The 24,744-nt window shown below is 31.2% G+C and overlaps 1 protein-coding gene across 2 annotated transcripts; it reads right to left on the minus strand.

Moving 5' to 3' along the window:
* Nucleotides 1-16,388: 16,388 nt before the first annotated feature.
* LOC129873808 (uncharacterized) lies at nt 16,389-24,744 on the minus strand. Of its 2 annotated transcripts, none has more exons than XM_055948995.1 (10): nt 24,645-24,744; nt 21,374-21,742; nt 20,654-20,898; nt 20,428-20,512; nt 20,149-20,334; nt 19,906-20,073; nt 19,626-19,817; nt 17,867-18,038; nt 16,913-17,084; nt 16,389-16,742 (listed from the first exon to the last, which is right to left on the minus strand). In XM_055948995.1, the coding sequence occupies exons 2-10, from the start codon at nt 21,710-21,712 to the stop codon at nt 16,646-16,648; spliced, it is 1,656 nt and encodes a 551-aa protein (XP_055804970.1). In that variant the 5' UTR covers nt 21,713-21,742; nt 24,645-24,744; the 3' UTR covers nt 16,389-16,645. The 2 variants fall into 2 exon arrangements, with proteins under 2 accessions (XP_055804970.1, XP_055804971.1); XM_055948996.1 differs by lacking the exon at nt 24,645-24,744 and adding an exon at nt 24,152-24,407.

The raw sequence follows: 24,744 nt of genomic DNA on the forward strand, positions 1-24,744 counted from the left end.
TATATGTGAATGCATCATTCATCTACTTTTCTTATAGATGAATATTATTTTAGAACACTATAAGCTAAAGAGAGAATATTGACAGTAATTTCAAAGAGTAGATGAAATTTTTTAAGAGGGGGGAGTTGTGACGGTGTGATTCATTTAGAGCACGATGATAAATGATAGATAAAAAAATAATGAGATTTGCATAACTCTGCAAAGTTCAGATGCACATCTAGATCATTTCGCTTAATTAAGAGAAAATTTGATCATTTTCACTTAGTCGACTCCGTGCAGTCGAAATCTTTCATCATTAGTGATTTAAGCGCACAAGTGAATCAATTTCAATCCTAATTGCTAACAGAGGATAAATTCAAATTATTTCATAAAGTTTAAAGGCAAATTTTCTCTTTTTTTTTCATAGTTATAAACTACAGTAATACACTACTAAAAATTACTATTTTTTCAGTGAAATTTTCCACTAAAAAAAGTTAAAAGTATCGATTTCCACAAATTTGACGTTATTCATTTATCATGGTTAATTTGAAAATAATAAAATGGTTAAATGGATTAATTTTGTTCTTTGTTAGCTTCTAGCCTCTTCTAAAGTAGAGTAGAATCATTTAGTTTAACTAATTAACCATCCTTAATCATCTCCGCGTTGTAATGGAAGGCGCATGTGCTACTTGAAGATTGCGATAGATTTATTAATCATTTTTCTTAAATTAATTTTCTATTTAGTGAAAATGATTAACAAGTGATTATATTTGATTTAATTATCTAATGGTTGACTATGTTGCATTGGCACGCAACCTGGACTAATTAAACTAGTTTTTTCATATGCATATATATCAGGTCGTGTTCACACCTTTTGCTTTCTATATGTTGCACAAAACAGAGATACTGTTGAAAAAAATTAATTTACTCATGATCGGCTACAATATTTACGTAGCCCTTAATTTTGCCTTGGGGAAGTAGAGAGACGGATTTTGATAGACCTTTGACTTAAATTATAAAGAATATAAAATAAATAATGTAGTGAAAAAATTATGTTGAAACAATTAATTTAAGAAGAGAACAAATAGCAACATCCTCTTCTTGGATATCTTGTGTCAGATCATCCATCAACGAGACAAATAGAACAGGTTAAGAGTTAATACCTGATGCAAATTCCTCACGACTGAAAATTAAAGTAATTTGAATTTTGAGTCTTCCCCCAATGTCATCACTCGTCTCTTGGCTTTCTCGTACATTTTCTTAATTACCCCTAATATGAGCTACAAATACATCTTTAGCCTTCAAACGTCGATAGAACCCCGTATGAACTTTGTCATAAGCTTTTTCTAGGTCAATGAACATCATATGTAAATTCCTTTTCTTTTCCTATACTGCTCCATTAATCTCCTTACGTGATGTATGGTTTTTTTAGTCAAACCCCCCCACATGGATCCAAATTGGTTCTCGGTGATAGACACATCCGTCTTCATCCTCATCTTCATCACCCTCTCTCAAACTTTCATAACAACTTGATACCTCTATAATTGTTGCAATTCTGAATATTACCGTTGTTCTTGTACATCAGAATTATTATACTCCACCTCCATATCTACGCCTTTTCAGAATTCCACGAGAATCTTGTCTGACATAATCCTCCTCCCTTTTCTCATCTTATGAATAACCTCTTTTAACTTCCTCAAACTTGATATATAGTTGATGCCCCTACAAACTCAAAATCTAGATGAATCACCCAGTGAAATATGATCATGTCCCCCTCTTCATTCAAGATACTTCAAACTAATATATCCAAGTTATTTATTTTATATTTTTATCATTTAATCACTATTATATGTCTATTCAATTTAATTTGTTTCTCTTAAAGATTAACTTGATTAGTTTGATGTAATTACACAATTGGAGTAAGTATTTTAAATATATACCATTGTATTAATTAGAACCAAAAATGATGTGGAAAAATACAGGATATAATATCTTTTTTTGATATACTAAACTTGAAACACGGTTATGACACAAGCAGTACAATATATAAATGGAAGTAGTACTCTTTTTATATACTTATTTAAAAAGGTATCTTAGACGCAAACACATGTCAAGTCTTTATAAGGTAGCATATGTAATTAACTACATTTTTGCTTATGGATGCATCTTACAATGAAAATAAAATTTCAGAAAGAATTGTACTGCTATTTGATTTTTTAATCAATTATTGTTGTCTTGTTTTTCTGATTGATTGCCTTTTTTTTGACGACAAGTTTTCGTTTTCAATCTTAATGCAGGAGCGGAAAGCCACTTGACTGTAAGGAAAGAAAACATCGTTTTTCAATTATTACTTGCTGGGGCGGAGTGTAGACGAGCGAGCAGAGCCAAGGAAAGAGGGAAGCCCGTCATAGAGCAGTCGACTAGAAGTAGAAGACTGCTGGCCTGAGAGAAGGCGGCCTCTCTCGGGAAAGATGGCCCAATTTCTCTTCTTTCTTTTTGATCAGTCGAAGGTAGGGCAGTCTTCCTAGCTTTAGGGTCAACGACAAGTCCATTTTGCACTTGAAGTGAGCTTGAGTTTGCCTGATCGACGTCTAATTATCTTTTTACGTTTTAAAAAAAATCCAAGATTCTTTCGAGGTATATATATATATAATTAGTGTATATCATATATATATATATATCCAAATAGCTTTTTCATTATCTTTATCATAAAAAATTGTTTGTAATTATCTTACTGGTGACGTCAATATTTTTACATGATCAGTGCTTGATACATATATCATAGCCTTATTTTTTAATCAGTGGTGTAATTTCCATTTACTTTTACTAATACCCTCAATCTACCGATCGATAATATAAAAGTCAAAATAGCCTGGCAAAAGAACAAAAATGTCTATTCATCATGTTCTTTCGTTTGTCTATGAAGAGTTCTTCTAAGCTTCTATTTCTTCATACATAATCACACGTTAAACGAAATTTGTTTAATCCATTTAATTTATTTTTCCTTAAAACACTTATCATGCCTTAAACGATTTAGGAACCTAAACCTCAGTTTGACTATGATATTCATGTTTAAAGTCAATGTATTCAAAAGTCTATATCAAACAAGAAAAAAAGGATACAATTTTTATCATTATAACCAGTCGTTTATGTATTCAGCAAGAGATACAAATATGTCTAATTAAACTTCATGTATATCACACTTAGCTTATAGTTACCTATCCTCTACTCAAAGAAAACTAGAGATTCGAATAGAATTTAATTTAAAAGTGAGAATACAACAACTTAATTATAAGGAAAAAGGATATATTGATCGGGGTTTGCACTTTGGATACATCGTCTAAGACTGAATAAAATTAGTAAATCATCGATAATCATGCACGTGTCACTCTGCAGACTTTAATTTGTCATACACTATCTACTCATCGTTAATCCATCTTATTTGTACCTGGCTACAAGCCTACAATCTATAGCCTTAGAATTTAAATACTATTAGTTTTTTTAAAAAAAAAAATGGAAGGAAAAAAAAACACGTGTGTGACATTATATTATTGCTTGGGGAAGACTGTTTTTATATCACCTCTTGTCCTCATATATAGATGTATTTAGTCAACAGAGGCCCTTTAAGATGGGAAGGGTTGAGTAATATAGTTCATATAGTATATATATATATATATATATATATATATATATATATATATATATATATATATATATATATTTGTCATTAATCATATCTTTGAATGATCTTCCTCTTAAATAGACACTATGGTGGTAGACTTTGACCAAATTCTCTGAAAGTCAAAGAGGATTTGTACACTTAATAAAAAATAAATAAATTAGAGACTAGTACTTCCTTTGTTTCAAATAAATAAAATTTTGGGCTGTGATAAATATACTCCTTAAGAAAGCTAGTTGATGATAATTTTTTCAATACTATTCTTTTGTTTCTTTTCAATTTTTTCTTAATATTAGAGATAGTTAAAGAAAATCATTAAAGATAAAGAGTAATTTTGGAAGAATAAAAAAATATATCTTTAGACTTTGAAAAATTCATTTATTTGGAACATAGAAAAACTGTCAAAAAGTTCATTTATTTTCGACAGGATGAAGTATTAGAGACTAAGACCAACCTAAAAAAAGATTTGGACCAAATAGTAAATAAGAATAATTTAGTAAAATTATATTAATGCCCATGTTTTGGGGATGGTCTTTAATTTTTGTTCTCAAATCAAATAATTTTGTTGTCGTTCAACACAAGTAAAAATTAAGTGGTCGAAAATATCATGACACCAAAATAACAAATAATTTTCGCTTGACATAAGTTTATATTTCCGTGTCATAATATACCACAAGAGACATAATTTAATTCCTATAGAACTTATGTAGTAAGAAACAAAAATTAAGTTTTAGAACTCACAAGTTACGCCGTGAGAGGCATAACATAATTCCTACAAAACTTATGTTGTAAGAGGCAGAACATCTCTAAACTTATGTCGAGCGAACAAGATCGTATAAAAGTACTACACAACTTATATATGTCGCATAACTTAATTCCTATCGAACTTATGTCTAATGAGACAAAAGTTCTCTAAATTTATACCGAATGAGTTAAATCATAGCTAGGTACATAAGGGTATTTTGAATTAGAAATTTTCATTAAATGAGTAGCTGGGGCAAAAGTTAAAAACCATCTCCCAAATAAGAGTATTTCATGCAAAAGCTTCATTAACAAAAATATGACAAGTAAAATGAACTTGAAGAATTAATAGAGTGATTATTGGAAAGGAAAACATTGGATGATATCTTTTAATGAGGGAAAATGTGATAGAGTTTCCTTTAGATTATATTGTTCTGTTTGCGTAGAGCAGGGGCGGACCCACGTGGTGTCGAGGGGTTCATCAGAACCTTTTTCGTTAAAAAATTATATTATATATATAAAATAAATTTTTTAATTTATGAGTATATATTTAACATTGAACTCCCTAAGCATAAGCCAAGGAACTAGCTTAGTGGCAAAGAGGGTTCAATATTTTGCTTAGTTTGCAGGTTCGAATCTAAATGAGCATATTTTTTTTCTTCAGATTTTAGGTAATAAAATGCTGAATCCCCGTTAAAAAATTCCTGATTCCACCCAATAAATAGAAAAATCAATATATACATTGCCTATTTCATTTCCTTGGAAAAAAAGCAAAGGAAAAACACGTTTCATTTTCTTTTTATTGGAAAAGGTGGATTCCACTCATTTTCCTTGTTTTTCTATAGTTTGAACAAGTAAAGATACGCATTTGAAAAAGTACTCGTACAAAGGTCAAATCCTTTGAGTTGCAAAACTTGCCATTTAAGTTATTGAAAATATTATTTTTTTTATCTCAATTTATGTGGTATATTTTGAATTTCGAGAGTCAAACAGTTAAGTTGTGATCTTAAATTTGGATATTAAATCTTAATTTGTTTTGAACCTCATAATTTAAAAATTGACACATAAATTAGAATAGAGAGAGTAGTATTTATTTTGAAGCTTTCCAATAATTGAGGTATGTTTAAAAAAATACAAAATTAAAAGGGTGGGGTGGAGTTGGTGGTGTGTGGGGGGGGGGAGGCTCTGTTAAATAATTAAATTTTAGATATTTTGACTAAAAGCCAGTGGAAAGTCATTTTCACCGGCAAGATATACATAAATATTTGGAGTATTGTATTTTATTTCTCCCAGAAAATAAAAGTTATTTTATGCTAACCTCAATAAAATGGACAAGTTTGGTGAAATTTGGACCAGCAAAATATCCCAAACCTGACATGTGGCTCAAGTTACATGTGAACTAAGATTAATTAGAATAGATTATTTAATCAAAAATTCCATTATCCAATTTGACAGTGTCCAAGTCATATATAGGAGTAGCTTAATTTAAATGAAATTCAGAAGTATTAAATGGCTAGTTTTTCATCTTTATTGCCCTTAATCATGGGTTAATATCAAGGGGATGAAAGAGGGTTTAAATGTTAATTACTTGCTCTTAATCGAGTTCCAATTTTGCCTTATAATTTTATATTGATAATTATCGATTACCCCATTATAACGTGAAGAATAAATTTTTACCCTTTCTGTAAGTCTGTTTCATATTACTTGATTCATATTGACCTGACACACTTTTTAAACTTTTTTATTATTGCTTCCACATACTCAGAGTCACTTATTATTCTAAAAACACACTAAGATCAAACGAGTCGATAACTCATAATTGTACATTTTGTTACATATATATTGGTTTGCAAAAATAACCATATATGCAGTAAGCAGAATATAAATGTACCATAATTTACATTTTGACTAAAGAAATTTCACGTATTTTCTTCCCTTTAATCCTTCTCAAGACAACATTATTATAGCTTGTCAGCAGGGGCGGAACCAGAATATTTGATAAGGGGGTTCAAGAAAATTAAGGGACTGATGAAAACAGAAAAAAACATGTCATTGCTGAGAATCGAACACGCAACCACGGGCTCAATAACAGACATCTTATCCACTGATCCACAATCTTCATTTGTTAAGGGGATGCAAAACTAATATTTGTACATGAATAAAAAAATTCGCAGTATATATATAGTGTAATTTTCCGACGAAGGGGGTTCGGTCGCTACCCCTCGCACCCCTGTGGCTCCGCCCCTACTTGTCAGTTGAAGCAAGTATACTACTACTATTTTCTTGTATTGTCCGTACAAACAAAAGGTGTACGAATCTCACATTGACTTTTTATTACTGTAATTTTTGTGGCAATTAATATTTATATAGGGGTGTGGACTTAGTCTTCGTTAATATTTTTTTGGAACAAATTACTTGGTGAGGAAGATCGTTATGATCATGTTGTTTACTTTGACCGACGGCTTTGTCTCCTAAGGTTGTTTGACTAATCAACAATTAATGTGACATATTAGTGATCACATGAAATTCAAATACTGATGTCAATGGTGAGATAAAAATTCCCTTCATGTTCTTATTGATTTTTTATTAATTACTATTTCTTATTCTTTTGGCGTTAACTTTTCTTTGAAGCAATGAGTATATACTATACAATGACATATATAATAAGATATAAAAATAATGCCTTCAGAGATTATGACGAAATGGTAAATACTTTTTGATTAATAGTAGAGGTTTGGAGTTCAATAATCTAAATTAATTGGGCCCAAAATACAAACCGAATCAAGTGGAAAATCAAAAGAAACAGTTATTGAAATTTAATTACTAATGATTTCTAGGGCTTAATTGGTGCTCCCTCCGTTTTAAAATTTGTTTGTCAAATGTACCAAAATATTTTAGTCTTAAAAATGTCTTGTACGTGGTGTGCTGGTCGCACCACCACCCTGAGTAAAGCTCTCAAGCACACTCAAGACCCTCAATAAGGTATTTTGAAGCAAAGGTGTGGTTGCGTGCTATATATGGAGGAACCTGGTCCTCTCTAACATCAATCTGAGGCTCTAGAGAGACCGCTCTAGCACGACCTCTCTTTGGTGACACTCCACGAGCACGATCTCTAGCTTTGGCTCTATTCCTACCTTTAGTTGAGGCCTCAACAACTGCCTCGTGAGCTGCCTCCCTTCTACCACCAGCAACAATAGCTCTAGTCCTCGCCATCTGTCAAAAAACATGTGGCAACTTAGTACTAACGAAAGTAACCACGCACGATGGAAAAGAATAAATCAAAGGAAGTTTCCTAACAGTCTTCATAGTCTCTCGAAGATAAGTACAGATGTTTCTGCATCGATTTTTAAAACTCTACTTAGATTCGACTTATATACACGTGAGGCTTATGAACCTGGAATAATATACAACTTGCAGCTGCTCCAAGTTATCCAAACATGTGAATTCGTGATGTTTAACTTGACTTATAAGTTTACTTAAGCAACAAGCCGATGACTTTTTCAAAAGATAAGTATTAGGAAAAAAATTAAATTAACAAAAAGAAAAATCTTAATGCTATAATATATATATATATATATATATATATATAGGCTATGTGCAGCTCACTATTTTTGTTGCCTCGAGTATATAATCTTCTAAACAATGAGATGGGATTAATTTATTTATTTTTTGGATAGGAACTATAGTGACGTAATGTGATGAGAATATATAAGTGATGATCTTAGGGATAAAGAAAATCAATTTTTAATTTTAATGACGGTTGATTTGATGGAATTATTAGAACTTTTCTAAGGTTGGCTGGATGTAGACTTACAACCAACCACCTTAAGTTCCATGTTTAGACTTGGTCTATTTTGACCATAGAAATCTATGCTTGAAAATTCAAAAGTGTGATATGTAATGAGATTTTTCATAATAATTGTTTTTCAGAAAAATCGTTATTTTGTTTAAAAGTTGAATTTGTACACCGAGTACCTTTTGATTTTCGATAAAGGCTTTTTGCGACATACGAGCCTTTTCCGTTCTTTTCGAACCATTTACAAATTCATATTCCTTTATTCTTTGAATTACCATGTGTTATCATGTAATCTGCTTTTTTTTTTATGAGGTCTGATTTTATTTCATACAATAATTAATTCTGATATTTTTCAATTAATTTAAAAATATCTTAATTAATTTCACAAAATATTATACTCAAATTATTATTTACATCTGGTTCCTTCAAAACCTCTTTTTGATTAATCTTTCTTAAGAGGAAGGGGTAGGGAAGCTGATAAACCTCATTTTAATTTTTGGTTCTTTATATATGTAAGGTTGTGTCAAGACTCAAGATTACTATACATTTGCATTGACTTGTTGACAGCAGTCGAAAATCTACCATAGGTTGTGTTTGGTATGATGGAAGAAAACATTTCTACAAAACATTCTCTTATGCATGTTTTATAAATCAAAATGTTTTAAAAAATATTTTGCTTAAGAAAAAAAATATGAAAATCAAGTTTCCCAAGTGAAATTCATCATTGGTTGTGTCCTTCACCCCTGCCTTTCTCTCACCCACCACCCACGTTCACCCCATCCCACTCTAGTGTTTAGCGGAGTATATAAATGTTTTTGAGACATTATTTGTTGCTTACTTATCAAACTCCAAAAAAAATTATTTATATCGGTGATCACGTTTTTCTCCATACGTATATTGTATATCATAAATTTCAAATGTCTTTAATTTTTTAAACAAAATCCATATTCAGTCAAACACCATATCATAAATTGAAACAAACGAAATTACAAAATTAAAAAGAATAAATCAAGGAGGAGAATCGATAGAACTTTGAATATGAATTTGAAAATCTAGATTTCTTACATCTGATTAGGGAAAAAAGCAAAAAATAAAATAAAATCATTTTCATCATTCTAACTAGGCACTACCATCCATAATCATCTACACTCAACTTACTACTTTCAGAATTAATACTATAACTAGCAGAAGTACCACCACTCTCTTGTTTTTCTTCTTGAAAATTATCCTTTGTATATTTGTCAGCCTGATCTTCATAGTTATAATAGTATCCATAATTCCTATTATAGCCCTCTTCCACTGAATTACTTCCAAATAATTCATTTTGATGATCATTTGGTGGACCAAAACTTAGGTTAATTGGACCCTTTTGATTCTTGAACATTGGACTAGTGTGACATCCAGTATGTTGTTGCACTAGTGCCCGAAAATTCGTGATGCTAGCGTTCAAAAGAGTCGTAGGAGTTTTCTTGGATGCTCGAAATCTCTTTCGAATAACCGGTTCGATTTTAGGGTTTATTGACTCATGAATAGCATCATTTCCAGAAATTTGTGAAGAATATTGATGATCAATAGTCATGTTTTGAGTATTTGTGGTTATGATAGTGGAATCAGAGAAACACTCATGTGGATTATTTTCTATTGCAAAATCAGGTTGTTTGTAGTAATAGTATGGTATATCATCATGATCCATCCACTCATGATGACTAGGGGAAGTTGGGATAGTGCTATCCATGGCTAATTAGGTTGTTGGGTTGCATGTGCATTATATATGAAGCCAAATAGTTTGGCTATTCTAATGAGATTTATATAGGACATTTGTGTAGTCAAATTGCGACATTTTTGGTTTTGATTTTTCCTTTTTAAATTTTAGACAATAGATTCTATCATTTACCAACATGAGTTGTGGTGCAGTGGTGAAACCGCTTCACCTTTAATCAAAGATATCGGGTTCGAGCCCTGTGTATGAAAAAAATTATGTCGGGGCGCCAATCTGAATTTAGTCGGAACTCTACGGGCTCCGAACACCGAATGGAAAATCGAAGAAAAAAAATATGTTCATCTTTTTGAGCATTCAAATGTTTCCCCACCCCATCCCTCTCCATAGATCTCCAATTAGATATAGAGCGATAATTTGAACTTTATGAATTATATTTTAAAATTTTAGGATCACACATCAAAGATTATAGTCACTGAATTTTAATTTTATATATATATTTCTTAATACAAATATAAATATTAAACTAAAATTATTGATTTTGATTGAATTTGTACTTTAACTTTAATTTCTAACTTTGTCCTTTATTCAACCAATAAATTATACTCCATTGGAACATTTGTAATTATGAAATTGTTGAGTAAAAGAGGTAGGTCGACCTTTCATTTGAATTCAACTTTTAATTTATATATATATATATACGCATATACCGTCGACATTTTGAAAGTATATATATTTTAACCTCTTATAACAAATAATATACTTTTATCTTTCAGATTACTAGTCTCATTTTTTATGTATAGACGATTATACATATTTATTTATCTGATAAAGTAAACTTTTTTCTCATGTTGGAAGATTATTTTTACTGTTTCTTTCTTTGTTGAAGAAGTTTAGGTGGGAATGCAATTGGGATTTGGGTATATAAGCCAAAATACATGTAACTTCTAGGAAATAGCACCACGTTACATGACAAAGACCAAAAAAAAAATACTAGGAAAGGAAGATGAATCATATCTAGGAAAATCCAATAGCATGTTAGTTTAATTTTGCTTCTTCTTCACAGAATTAATTAATTACTCTTTTTTGTTTCATATCGCATGTCATCTATTATTGATCTGACACGCTTTTTGAGAAAGTTTTAATTTGATGTGTATTTTATTAAATTAATTTTGAAAAAAACTCTTTAATTTGTTAAAATAAATAAGGAAAAATGAATTATGTAGTTTTAATATATATGCCAAGTAAAATGAAATGGAGGGATAATATATTTATAAAGTACACAAAATTAATTGTCATATAATTGTTGCAACCTGCACATGTTTTGCTGCCCATGCATGAGGTAGGTGTTTCTTGTCTATTTCAACCGATTTTATGATATTATTTCCGCCTCATTTTAGTTGTTATGATAAAGTTTTACATAATTTTTAAGAAAACATTAATTAGGAGCGTTATTTGACTAATATATCCCTTATTAATTTTTTGATCTTTATCTATTTATGTACCTCTTAATTTTTTGAATAATTAATATTAAGAGTAAAATTGAAAAAATATAATTAATTCTCACTTGATTGTTTAAATTGACAATTATTTTTAACATATGTGATAGCTAATATGGGACGGAGGGAGTACAAATTACTAATACTTATAATAGATGTATTAATTATCACCTCCTAAAAGTGCAATTTGACTCACGTTAATTACTACTCCTCCAGTTAAAAAGAGTTCATCTGTTAAGTAGATTTAAATAAGCATTAGATAGGAATAATTAGTATTAAGCAGGATAAATAACCATCATAATAAATTTAATTAGACTTCTTAGCTATAGTTTACATATTTACGGGCTGTAGCTATAGTTTAAGCTGTCTCGTTTGTATAATCGCAGGTTTGTATAATTCAAGGTATTTTTGTATAAACTCAAAATAACAAATTTATACAAACACAAACATCTGAATTTTAAATATTTATACGAATTATACTATACAAAATTACATTATACAATATACAAATTATATTATACAAATTTCGAATTATACAAACGTACAAATTATATAAACTTGAACGGTAATTAGCATTAAATATTAATGATGAATTATAAATTAGCTAAATTATAGCTATATTAACTAATTAACTAGTATATTTTTGATTATTCGCGTAATTTTCTCTGGGAGGAGAAGTAAACTGGCTTATCGGGTGAAATCAATGTTGCTAAAGCTACACCATCAAATCCTTATTGGGCTAACTTGGGCTCGTTTATATTGAGTCTAAACTAAGCCCATAAGTCCACGAACCAAATTTACACTAGAAAAGAAACAAAAAAACCTTTTTTTGTTGTTGGGTCCGGGGTGGGGTGGAGTAAAGAACCTAAAGAAGTATGAGTCATATATTCCATGGAACGCGTTATTGCCAAGGTTGTATATCTTTTTATGCTACGCAATTTTAACCTATTTAGACCTCTTAGAGGCATTAAACATAAAGTACGCTGATCCAAAAGATGCATAGTTTCTTCAAGTTATTGATTAACCAAGTGATTTGATATCTAATGATAATTAATAAAGATTTTCTAATTTAATATTTAATTAAACAGTATTGCATAAATTAAGACTAGTAAAAATTTCAGAAGTTGGAACTTGGGAATAGTTCAATTAGGTTGTAATATAAGGGAAAGCAAATCCTTAATTGAATTTGTTAGTCTTTTTCATATGAATACTTTCTCATGGTAGGATCAAGATTTAGTTTTGTAATTTCTTGATAACAAAATCCCACTTTTGTAGAATTTTACTGAATTTATTGTTATATTTTTTTTGATAATTAACAATTTGGTTGGACTTAATATATATACTTATAATGCATGAATTTGACCATTCAAATGGTGGGGGAAAGAGGAATATTTGGAAATTCTTTCTGTAAGTCTTTTTTAATTTTTTAAACTATGTTAAATTAAAATAGAACAATCAATTTAAAACGGAAGGAGTATAATTATTAACCAATTCAAAATTAAAGGGCGAATACTTTTTCTTCAAAGTCAAGTCAATTCTGGATGGTCCCTGCTCCCCCACTTCTTTTCTCCTAAATATTAAAACTTCTTATTTTTCTGTCTTGAGAAAAATTAATTTCATTAATTTAATTATTGGTCAAAGGTCACATTAATTTCATTATAACTGATGCATGGAATTTGTTGTCCAACCATTTAGTCAAGTAAATGAGTCAGGAGTCTATTGATACTATCTTTAATTCAGAAGAGATAGAAGCATCTTGGACTTGGAGTACTCCTTGGTTGGTTTGGTACGCGGATTAAATTTTTTCGAGATTATAATTGCTGAATTAATTTATTTAATCTGAAAAATAGGATAAAATAATTCAAATTAAATGGAATAGAGTGGAATATCTTAAAATTAAATTTGAGATTAAATTTGTATTATTAATCAAACACAATATAAACTGAGTCAATTTCTTAAATGATCACCTAAATTTAAAAAATTGCCTTCAAATATCATTTTTATTTTATTTAGGACCAAAATATCACTCAACTATCACTATTTTTCTCCAAATATACTTAATACTTCAAAAACTTACTTCTCTCCTAGTTGGCATGCCATATCGTTAAAGTTTCAATTTTTTTTCAAATAATACTCTTATTTAATTCATATAATCAAATTATAGTTTTGTTCTTTATTTTAAAATAAAAAATAGTAGTTATTAAGAAGAAATTTGCATTCTTAATTTTTTTTTCAGTACTTAAATTTTATATTATTTTACTAAATAGTCATTCGAGTTTTGAAAAATGTCTATACAAATCACTTTTATTTTTTAAAAGACAATAATATCACTCAACTTTTACTATTTTTATCAAAAAAAATACTAAATACATCAAAAGTCTCCTTCTATTCTAGTTGATATGTCATGTCATTAAACCATCATTTTAAAAAATAATAGACCTGTTTAACTCATCAAACTTATGTCTCTACACCAAAAAAAATGTAAATTACGTGAGAATTTATGAAGATTATAAAAAAAAATCTAATTTTCTTCAAAAAAAATTTAACTAATAAAATTCAATGGAAAAATCTTTGTATGCTATTATTACCTGGGAGATATTAATTATTTAAGATTTTTTTTCATAAAAATATTCAAATAAATTTTTAAGGTTGACATAAAGAAAAGTTGGTAAAAAGAGAAATTTATTATTTAAATTTTTATTTTATATTTAATTTTAAATTTTTATTTTTTTATGACTATTATATTATATTTAATCTTATCATACAATTAAACACCAATAGATATTCTTATCTCATCCTAAACTCACGAAACACAAGTAATAATAAATCGAATTATCTATTTTAATTCAATAATTCACACATTATACGAGATTAATATGCTTATTAATAAAGATCATAATTTAATTTTCTAATATAAAATATTATGCACCACCTATTTATTTTTTTAAAAAAATAATATTGTAAGTATGAATTTTAAAGTATGAATTTTTTTATAGTTAATTGACCTTTAATATTATTGATCCATTATACAATATATGATTAATCAATGTAAGTTGACGTTCATGAGTGATTTGTATATCAATATTTTTTGAATATATGTGTTTATAAGTATTTAAAATTGATGGCATTATAGTAAGTTTTAAAAAGCTATTTTTCATAGCATAAAAAAAAAAATATTATGATATAAGATTCTTAAGTATGAAAATTTCTTCTTAATTTAATATATATATATATATTTTAAAAAAATAAGATTATTATTTTAATTAAATGTGTTTGATGAATTAAATAATCTATTATTAAAAAAATAAGGCTTTAATAACATGGCATGTTAATTGGGAGAGGATGAGGCTTTTGAAGTGTTAAGTATATTTGAAGAAAAATAAGGATAACTGAGTGATATTTTAATCCTAAATAACACAAAAATAATATTTAAATGTAATTCTCCAAATTTGATTGACCATTAAAGAAATTGACTATAAACTAATACCAAGTTTTTAATCTTAAACGCATACCAAACAACCCTATAATTGACTTTCATTCTAGTCATACTGAAAATACAAAAAAGATGATGCTTAGCTTTATCCTTCAACTTTGGTAGTCTGACAATATTTAAAGATTTCACCCCTACTTCTCTCTCTATTGCTTTAGTAAGAAAATATTATAAAATAATTATCGCTTTAGAAATTTAAAATAAAAAATAATAATTATTTGTAATTATACTCTTATATTAAAAATCTATTTTTTAATAATGCTCAATTCTCAAAAAATATATAATAAATAGAAATAACTTAGTAAACTATAACTTATATGTTTTTTTTTTAATGAACATAAAAACGATACTTATTTTGAGATGGAGAATATAAAAAAAAAGAACTGAAAACTACAGTAAAAACTAAAAACAAAAGATAAATAGATTAGCTACGAGTTCACACTTGTTCACATATGTTAACATCATCAGTTCATCAGTCCGTTTGGATTAACTTATTTTAGATGTTTTTAAGTCAAAGTAATTGTTAACCAGTTTTGAAGTATTTGAATAGAGTTAAAAAGTGTTTATAAACACTTATTTTTAAGCCAAAACAACAAAAAATAAATCAAAAGCCATAAGTTAAAAATTCTAATGTATGGCTTTTGACTTATACTAAGTCATAAGTCAAAAGTATAAGTCAAAATTCAATCCATATAAACCTACCCCATTACAATTTACATCATCTTGGAAAGAAAATGATATTTCAAGATTGTCTCAATCAGTAGTTTGATTTACATTCATTTACAATAAGAGACGAGGAAATTTTTATTGTGTCATGCTTTACCATTATATCCAATAAGGTCACTTGTTTTTTAGTCAACAAGAATAAAGAGGAACATGTGTTATGTGTATCTTTCAACTTTCAACTTTCAAAGTTGAGAATTGCAGCAAATAATTCAAAATGGAGGCTGAATCAGATAGATGACTTACCCAACATTATTTATCAGTTTTTGATTTGACTTGCCACCAAAATAATTTTTTTTCCTTTCTCTTTTTCACTCTTCCTCTTTAATAACAAATGATATTCTATCCTTGTATAGAAGAATACACTGGGATCATGTTTGTACCCATAAGAATATGAATATGTACCCTTGTCAATCAATCATTTAAACTAATTTTAAGAGATATTTGATCTTAGTAAAAGTTTTTAGAAAAACCAACAGTAAATATACTAAACTTCTGTTTCGAATAAGTCAAAAATCAACTCCTATCGTAGGGACTCCTAGTAATCGTAAGTAGGCTTATCTGGAAATAAGAGAGTAAATAAGTCCTTTTCACATAAAATTTTACTTAATTTAATAAATTCTGTTGGAATTCATGAAAAGTTAAGTTTACTCTAGTTGTCCAATTGAGATTTCCCACTCATTTCTGAGCTATTATATCTACATATGGAAGATGAAGGCACTTTATGTTCCAAATTCAAGAACCTACCGTACAACAAAACCATCTGGAAAAAAAAAAGGAAGTGGCACATTTCCAAAGCTGGAGTTCTCATAACTCCCCATCAATAGTAATCTTAAGCTTAAGCAAACACAAAAAAACAGCAGAGATTTACATATAACAACAGAAAAATAAACCGCAAAGATCACTATCCTTCAACAAGTAGAATACTCTTCATTAGATAACTAAAAGTCGAATTTGGTATTTCAAAAGGAAGAGAAGAAAAGGCAGAGGTTGATATTTCCGACGTTACTTGTCAGGTTCATTACTGCTGATGCTGCTCATATATCTGCATATAAGTCTCAGAAAGTGCAACCATCTGGGGAAGAGTTTCAGAAACATGTAGGTCTTGCATCTCATACCTGCATCAGTTTAAAGCATTAGGTTCCCAAATTAACAGAATAAATCACTTCTCTCTTTTCCTTTTTTCTGTGTGTATGTTTTTTTTTTTTTTTGGGGGGGGGGGGGGGGGGGGGGGATTTAAAAAACTTAGAAACACATAAAACTTAGTGACATGAGCTATGTAACTAACCAAAGTTCTTCTGATTTTCGTTGGACAAACACTCTGTATGATCCTTCGCCTGGTTTACCATCATGAACGATATTAGCAATCAAATCATATTTTGAGCGAAGTTTCTCATTCTCCTTTGGTGCTGGCAGGGGAATATAATCCTTGAGCTCTAGATTCTTCACCGGGAAGTTCACTGAAAAAAGATGCATGAAACTTCTTAAGTCACGGGATAGAAGCCAACAATGCAGTTCCTAAGTCTACTATACTCAAGGTTAAGAACATTTTGTGCTATATCAAGTATTTGGTTCTTTCCTCCTCCACACAACCCTCTCCTTGCTCTACCTAGCTGTCTTGTGTGGAGAGCAAAGTGGAAATGGGATTAACTCTAACAAGTAGATTTAGAAAAATATTTTGATCAGGAAGAAGAAATTACACAGCACTGACCCAGCACTCAGGAGGGAAGTAAACCTGGAGAATTAAACCCCTCATCCCTCGTCTCGCCACCCCCTCCTTAAATGCCCGCATGTGGAGAATTTGGAATCAGAACGAACAATTCAAACAAGCAATAAAAAACATCAAACTAACAAAACCTAGAACTTCAAACCCCTTGCTCCTCCCCACCACCCACCCCTCGAAAGAGGTTTACTGATATTCAAGTGTAAAAGAGGCCAAATGACACCCTAATCTATAATAAGTTCTAGTGTATACCAAATGGGCAGCAAAACCCAGACTGTACAGAACAATTTGATATCATGTCCAACCAAAATAAAAATAGAGGGATGAGAATTTGATGGTATGAGCTGGGTTGTTAAAATTGGTGAGCTAGCAGAAGTATTGATGAGGCTTTTACATCCATTGGGGGAGGGCATATTAGTGATCTAGTTGGAGAATAAGCAGGGCGTCTACATCCATTTTGAATTAAATGTCTTGGTAATTTCATTTAATTCAAGATTAGTATCTATAATGAGTGCTCACCAAGTGTAGGATTTTTCTCCATGAAGAAATTGTTCTTTGTAAACCTACGCATGTGGAGAATTAGATACCGTGGCAACTTTGTTACACGGTATCTCATCCTTGCTATACGGGGCCTTACAACTTCAGTCACAGTCTCACCATCAAACTTCTTCAGTATGTTGAATAATGGAACCTACATTTACAAAAATCAAGTACAAACTTGTGATGCATCATACTATAGAAAGAATGCAGATAAAGAAGTCACAACACTAAAGAGACTAAAGCTTCCAGATTTGTGAACCATTTTGGACATAGTTCAAAATCAGGTGACTTGTTAAGTTTGAAGAACCAGTTCAACACATTGAACAGAAAGCCATGGATAAGTAGCATCTTCCCTACTTCCCCAACGTTAAAAGATGAAGGAAAAAAGGCAAAATAGAGCACATAGATCATGAATGTGTTTAAATAGGCATCTGTGCAGTAAATATTGAACAGTATCACTAAAAGCATGGTCCTCCAAATCTAGTTATTGAAATTCAAGAGATCTCAGTATCTCACCTCCGATTCAAAGAATGTCAAATACAAACTGAAGGGCATTAAATTTGAATAAGAATTGCATGATTTCACCTGAATATATTGTTAACTGCTATTTTTTTTATTTTTTTTTTGAGAGGGGGAGATCATTTCCTTATTCTTCTTCCCTTTAATTTCTCTTCTTACCATACACTTCACTTTCTTTCCTTTTTTCAGCTTTTGCCTCCTTTAAACATTTCATTTCTTTGCTCTCATACTTTACCTCTCTTGTGGTATGTCCTCCCTACCCAACAGACAATACCAGCATCCAGACTACCATGTAATTTATTTCTTCTAAGTACATAACTTATATTCCTCACTAGTCACTACACCTGATGTAAGAGGTCATGGTCTTCAAAAACTCACACTTTATTTCTCTTTGCTCTTTTAGTTCTCAATCACCTCTGATACGTTTATTTAGTTCCAATATTTAACTGATGAATAACAAGTCAGTAGACCAAAGATTGCAATATTATGAATATCCAAATGAGATAGGTTCATTAGTTTTCTGTGATTAATCTTGAATAGGGCCAGAATAACACGGCTATAGTTTCAAGAACCTTGTTTCATTTGAGTAATGGCCAAGATTTATTGCAAGAAGATAAATTAATTGTCCAAGTAACGTTGGTAAAACAGTTGTCCTTGCAGATATTACTCTAAGCTGTTTCGTAACTAATATCAAGTGAATGAAATATCTGAACCAGAGGAGAGGTGCTTTTCTTTATTTAAACTACAGAGGAAGACTTGAGCTTTAACCAGCTAGAAAGGAAACTCCCAGTAATTAACCCAAACTTTGGCACATCTACATAATTTCATTCACCTCAGATAACTCAACAATCTAATTGAACTCTGTAACACTCAATAAGCGGACTTGGTGAAGAACAGTAAGCTTCTTTTTTTTCAAGTGCAAACTATTTCTCAGACTAGGTGCAATCTTTTAAATTTTTTTGAGAAAGGTAACCATTTGTATAAACTAAGGTGCAATCTTTTCCTCAAGGAACAACTCGCTCTCACCTTTTCTTAGCTGACATCTAGACACTTGCATTTCAGCATGTGCACGTAAGTTAGTACAATGATACATTCAACATGGGAAAATTCCAATACGATGACCATCCATTCACCATAAACTGTCGACAAGAAGAAAAAAACAAGAAAGCAAAACTTTTCCAATGATAATCACAATAAAAGTTTGAACTTAAAAAAGAACCTGGGGAATAATATTCTTTTCCATGACATCCGTAAAAAGAGGTGGTGGTGGCAAATCAAGTCCAAGCATTAGGAAAGGCATTCTACTAGTTTCCATGCCAGTGTTGTGAGATTCCTGTTCACCATCTTCCCCATTCTCCCTCTTCTCAGCAATAGGTCTATTATGCATCTCCTTCACAACCTCCAATTCCCCCTATGAGAAAAAAGCATCATATGTTAACATAATAATGATCAACTAGGATATTTTTAAATGTAGAAGACAACTATCTTTTGCAGCAAACCTGAAAGCACCGATGGATTATGCTACTGCCTTTTTTGGAACTTCTAAGCTCCATGTGAAGGGTATTCAGGAGCCATGACATAAATTCAACAGGGTCAGACTGGGCACCTATCCGAAAACGTTTTTTACTAGCTTTCATAACTGCTTGCAGGAACTCATGCGGACTGACCTGCAACAACATTTAGTCAAAATGAGAAGAACATGAAGAACAGCAAACAATGAATTCACCAATGCTAATATGCACCTGTCCCTTAAAGTTCCGTGCGTGCCAAATCTTTCGGGTAAGCTCTCCAAATCTATGAACAAGAGGAGACCTATTGTGTTGATAATTTTCAGGTATAAGAAAGAAGTTTCTCAAGGGAGTTACTCGCATCAAAGACTGAATCGTGACATTGACAAAATCAGTCTCCTTGATGTTATTCAGCCCAACCTAACATATACCCCAGCATCAAAAGATTACCATTTAGACTACAGGGGATATAGTAACTTTAACAAATAAATATGGCATAAAGAAGTGCAGTACCGTTCCAGGAAGATAATCAGACCCATCAAGTGCCCTAGACCACTGCCGGCTCTTATCGAGTTGCTCAACCTGTTCCTGAGTAAATCTGTCAAATAAAGACAAAGCAAACAAAAAGGGTGAATCGCAGTCATATATTACAAGAAGGATCCCAGCTTATTGTTGCAAGGACAATATAACAACACAAACCAAGAATTAAGTGACAGCAACTGAAGTAATTTTGACAAACCTTGGATTCAGAACATGTATAATGTCATCAAGCGATGGATCTATGACTTCATATCCATCAGGAAGACAATAAACTTTCTCTGTTCGTAAATTGATGAACACATGGTGTCCTGCTTCAAGACTGTGTGTGTATGCATGGGATTTCGGCCCCCTTCCTTGGTAATACTTCCCACAAACTAAACATGCATACACATTTAAATTTGTGAGAGAGACTGAACAAAATTTCTCGAAATCAAAATCCAATACCTGTAAATGTAGATAATATGTATTACGGGGATATACCAGATAAGAAAAAATAAATGAGATAGAGAGAGAGAGAGAGACAGAGAACCATCAGTCATAGTACGTGCGCTAAACCAAATTTGTTTACTGATGAAATAATCAATATGCATCAAGTGTAACAAAATTTAGTTTGATATTCAATTACTATAAGACACTTTCTTTATTAGGAATACCATCAGACACTTAAACACAAGTCGCAAAAGTATCAAGCTATTGACACTTAAATACACAGAAGGTGAGTTTTAAAACCAAAATAAAGAATGGAGAAGCATCTCAAAACTTCAGTACCACTAGGATCAAAAGTTATCACAATCACGCTATGCAATATAAAATTTCAGAATTCCACCATTAGATGTAAGATTCCAGTATAGACATCTGTGGTCGCAGGATGAACTAGAATGGATTAAAATGTTTCAGAAAACTTGAATCATAAGGTTACCTGTCTATTCACAGTATCAAGATAGGGGCAGTCCCTCCTAATCTCAATTGCACGATTTCGCTTCCCTTGGATTCTACCATCATCCTCATCTTCTTCTTCGTCAGATGAGTAGCCATTCTGCTCCTTGTTTCCACCATTATTTATAACTTGCTCAGCAATGTGTCCTCTCCTACCATCATCCTCGTCATCTTCATCATCATCATAAGATGCAAGTGGAAGAAGTGGATTTTCGAAAGCAACTGGTGGAAGAGAGGGAGACGACTGATCCATTACCTTCTGCCGTTTTGCATTTGCCTCCTCAGCCAACACACCATCTTCTACTTCTCGCTTCTTCGTCATTCTCTTCTCACTTCAAATATTTAAGATTCACTGGAAACGATAAAATTTCAAATCAGTTGCCAAACATCAGAAACAATTCAAAGTGATCCAAAAGATGTTTTGAAACAGACGATAAAAGTTTAAATTTGCATATATTATTAAGAGGAATATTATTTAGCAAAGTAAAAAGATAGACAACCCATTAATTCTAAAATCAATGTATGATTTTGACTAGATTCATTTATTTTACATCTTCAAAACTAAGAGCAGCACTTAACAATCAAAAAATAAAATAAAATAAGAAAAGCACTTCTGCAAAATTGCTAACCTACTTTAAAACAATTAGAGGAACATAACCAATTCAAAAGAACTTGGAGAGTTACTTTGTTGGAAAAAGAAGCATAAGACAAACTGACACCCATGTGAAGAGGAACATAACCAATTCAAAAGAACTTGGAGAGTTACTTTGTTGGAAAAAGAAGCATAAGACAAACTGACACCTTGGTGAGTATTTTTATCATCTTCTTTTTTCTGATTATTCAAGGTAAACCAGGAAGGAAAAAGGAAAAGGAAGATCTGTGTGACAAGACCCTTTCACCACTTGCATTGTTCCTCTCAAACAAAACTGTTCGTAGATTGTAAAAGGATGAGAACACGAAAGGATGGACAACGCTCATTTATTTTCTTTCACTTTCAAATACAGAAACTAGACAAAAGAACTCTTTAGCTCATCAAGGAACTCCTTAACTCTCACCTCCTTTTTCTTGTGTCCTCACAAGAACAACATTCACGGCCTGCAAGTTGCCTCTCTATCTAGCCACACCCATTTTTATGCAAGACATTCATACAATTCTCACAAACTTATTAACACCAAAACAAACACTAAAGACATTACCTCGCATCTCCTAGCCCTCTAAACTCTGGCTAAGTGATTACTCATACTATACAGCATACTTGCACTAATATATAATCAATATTTACTTCTCGGTGACGTCACAAGATTCAAAAAAATTAACTGATACACCCCGATAGAACAGAATAAAGTATCAGTTACCCTTATTGATACCACACAGAAACCGAGACTAGTGCATATACTTGCACTTTCAGTTTGCAACTGTAGCATAGATTAGTGGACCATAAAGCTCGTGTTGGTATAGAGTGATCAATGACTAAGGTGAATACAGTGGAAATATATCAACATCTTGAAAAGAGAACAAATGTAACAACTAGGGCTGATATTGCAGGATCAGAAGTCCAAGGAAGGGGCATCTTTGACACGCTTAGCACAGAGGAAACATGGTTGAAATATGTAATAAGCATGTTATTGCAGTCATGCTTTTTTTGAAATGTTGAAAAAAAACATTATATTATATTTTTCTGTTTAATAAACAACAACATACCCAATGTAATCCCACATCCACACGTGAGTCAAAGATCAGCTTATCAGCTCCTAACACTAATCAGTTCCCGTTTTCAGCTTATTAGCTTCAACGAGAATGTGAAAAGGACCAAGTTCTTTATACACTGAAACTAAATTTACTTGCTTTATATTCAATGGTGGATTGGTACGCTTGAAAGTGAGTCAGAACCACATAGTGAATTGAGGTAAAGACAAAAAAGGGACTGTAATAGGGAGATTGCTTAAGAAATTTCTCGATAGATACTCTAATACTTGACTACATGGCATCCACGCAAAACCCAGAAAGGGAAAACTTTAACACATAAGAAGGAGTTTGATATAAAAGAAGGAATATCAAAAAAGATCAAAAATACCAAAAGACTATCAGAAAAGATCAAAAATACCAAAAGGGTGTTAATGATTTCCCATTTTCAGCATATCATGTTCAAAGAGAAGGTGAAAAGATCAAAACATTTCTACATAGCAGAAAATTAATTGTTTATATTCAATGGTTGGCCAATACTAAATAGAGTTAAAGCAGTAAATGGAAGATGAAAAACAAGAAAAGATCTTGAAATAAATCAGATCCACATGAGATAATAAAGTAAAGACAAAAAAGACATTGTGATAGGGAGATTGACTAAGAAATTGCTCAGCAGATACTCTTACACTAGACTAAAGGGCATCCACGCGAAACCCACAAAGGGAATACTTTAACAATAGAAGCAACTGAATTTAATACAAAAGAAAGATCATTAAAATGCCAAAAAAAATGGGTTTAACTCTTGATATCCTAATCCTCCAGATATCCTATTTAACCCTTGATTTGCTAAAATATATTTACCCATGCCATGAGTAAATTAACTGATCATAATCTACTAACTTTGGCTAATTTACATAACTTGTTCATCTATTTCTGTCTCCATATTACACCTTACTGTCTAAATAATTGTCTCTGGTAGTAGAATTTCAGCACCCAAAGAAGATTACCTAGACTAAGCATCGATCATGGCAAAGCTGCTAATAATCAAGGTAAAGGTGTAGAGGAAGAAAAGATTTACCTCTTTCTCTTTCCGCGTATTTTCCCCCTTGCTTCACACTTCCTCTCTTTCTTCTCTATCTCTATCTATTCAAATTGCTCTCTTCCTATTTTTTAGTTGCTGCACGCAGAACTCCCAACCCCTAATCCCAGCTCCTTCCTTTTTTTTTCTTTTCCAGATGGGCTATTATTTTGGGCTTTAGCCCTTGTATTAAATTGCTTCTTTTCTATTACTTTTCTCTTCTTCGTATTACATTTGAGTTGACAATTGGGGAAGATAGGCTGCTAAATATTAATCCCACATCCCTAACTCCAATAATATGGAATCCACTTCATTTCCTCAGGAAAATAGATCAAATTAGTATATGGGTCTCAGTTCGAAGATACAGTATCAATACTATATGTCCAAAAAACTTCGAAAACATACCCAAAAACACAAGACCTAAGCAAGAACAAGAAAACGAAGAATTTGCGAATTATAAGATTGCAGCAAAAAAGTAGAGTGAGAATAAAACCTGGAAAAATCAACGTTTGGGGGAATACAACTTTTGCAGAAAGCGCGAGAAGAAGCATAAGCAAAGAGACGATACAATTTTATTTTATTTTTTTATATAT

The sequence above is a fragment of the Solanum dulcamara genome, chromosome 11 (assembly GCF_947179165.1).
Source record: "Solanum dulcamara chromosome 11, daSolDulc1.2, whole genome shotgun sequence".
NCBI lineage: Eukaryota > Viridiplantae > Streptophyta > Magnoliopsida > Solanales > Solanaceae > Solanum > Solanum dulcamara.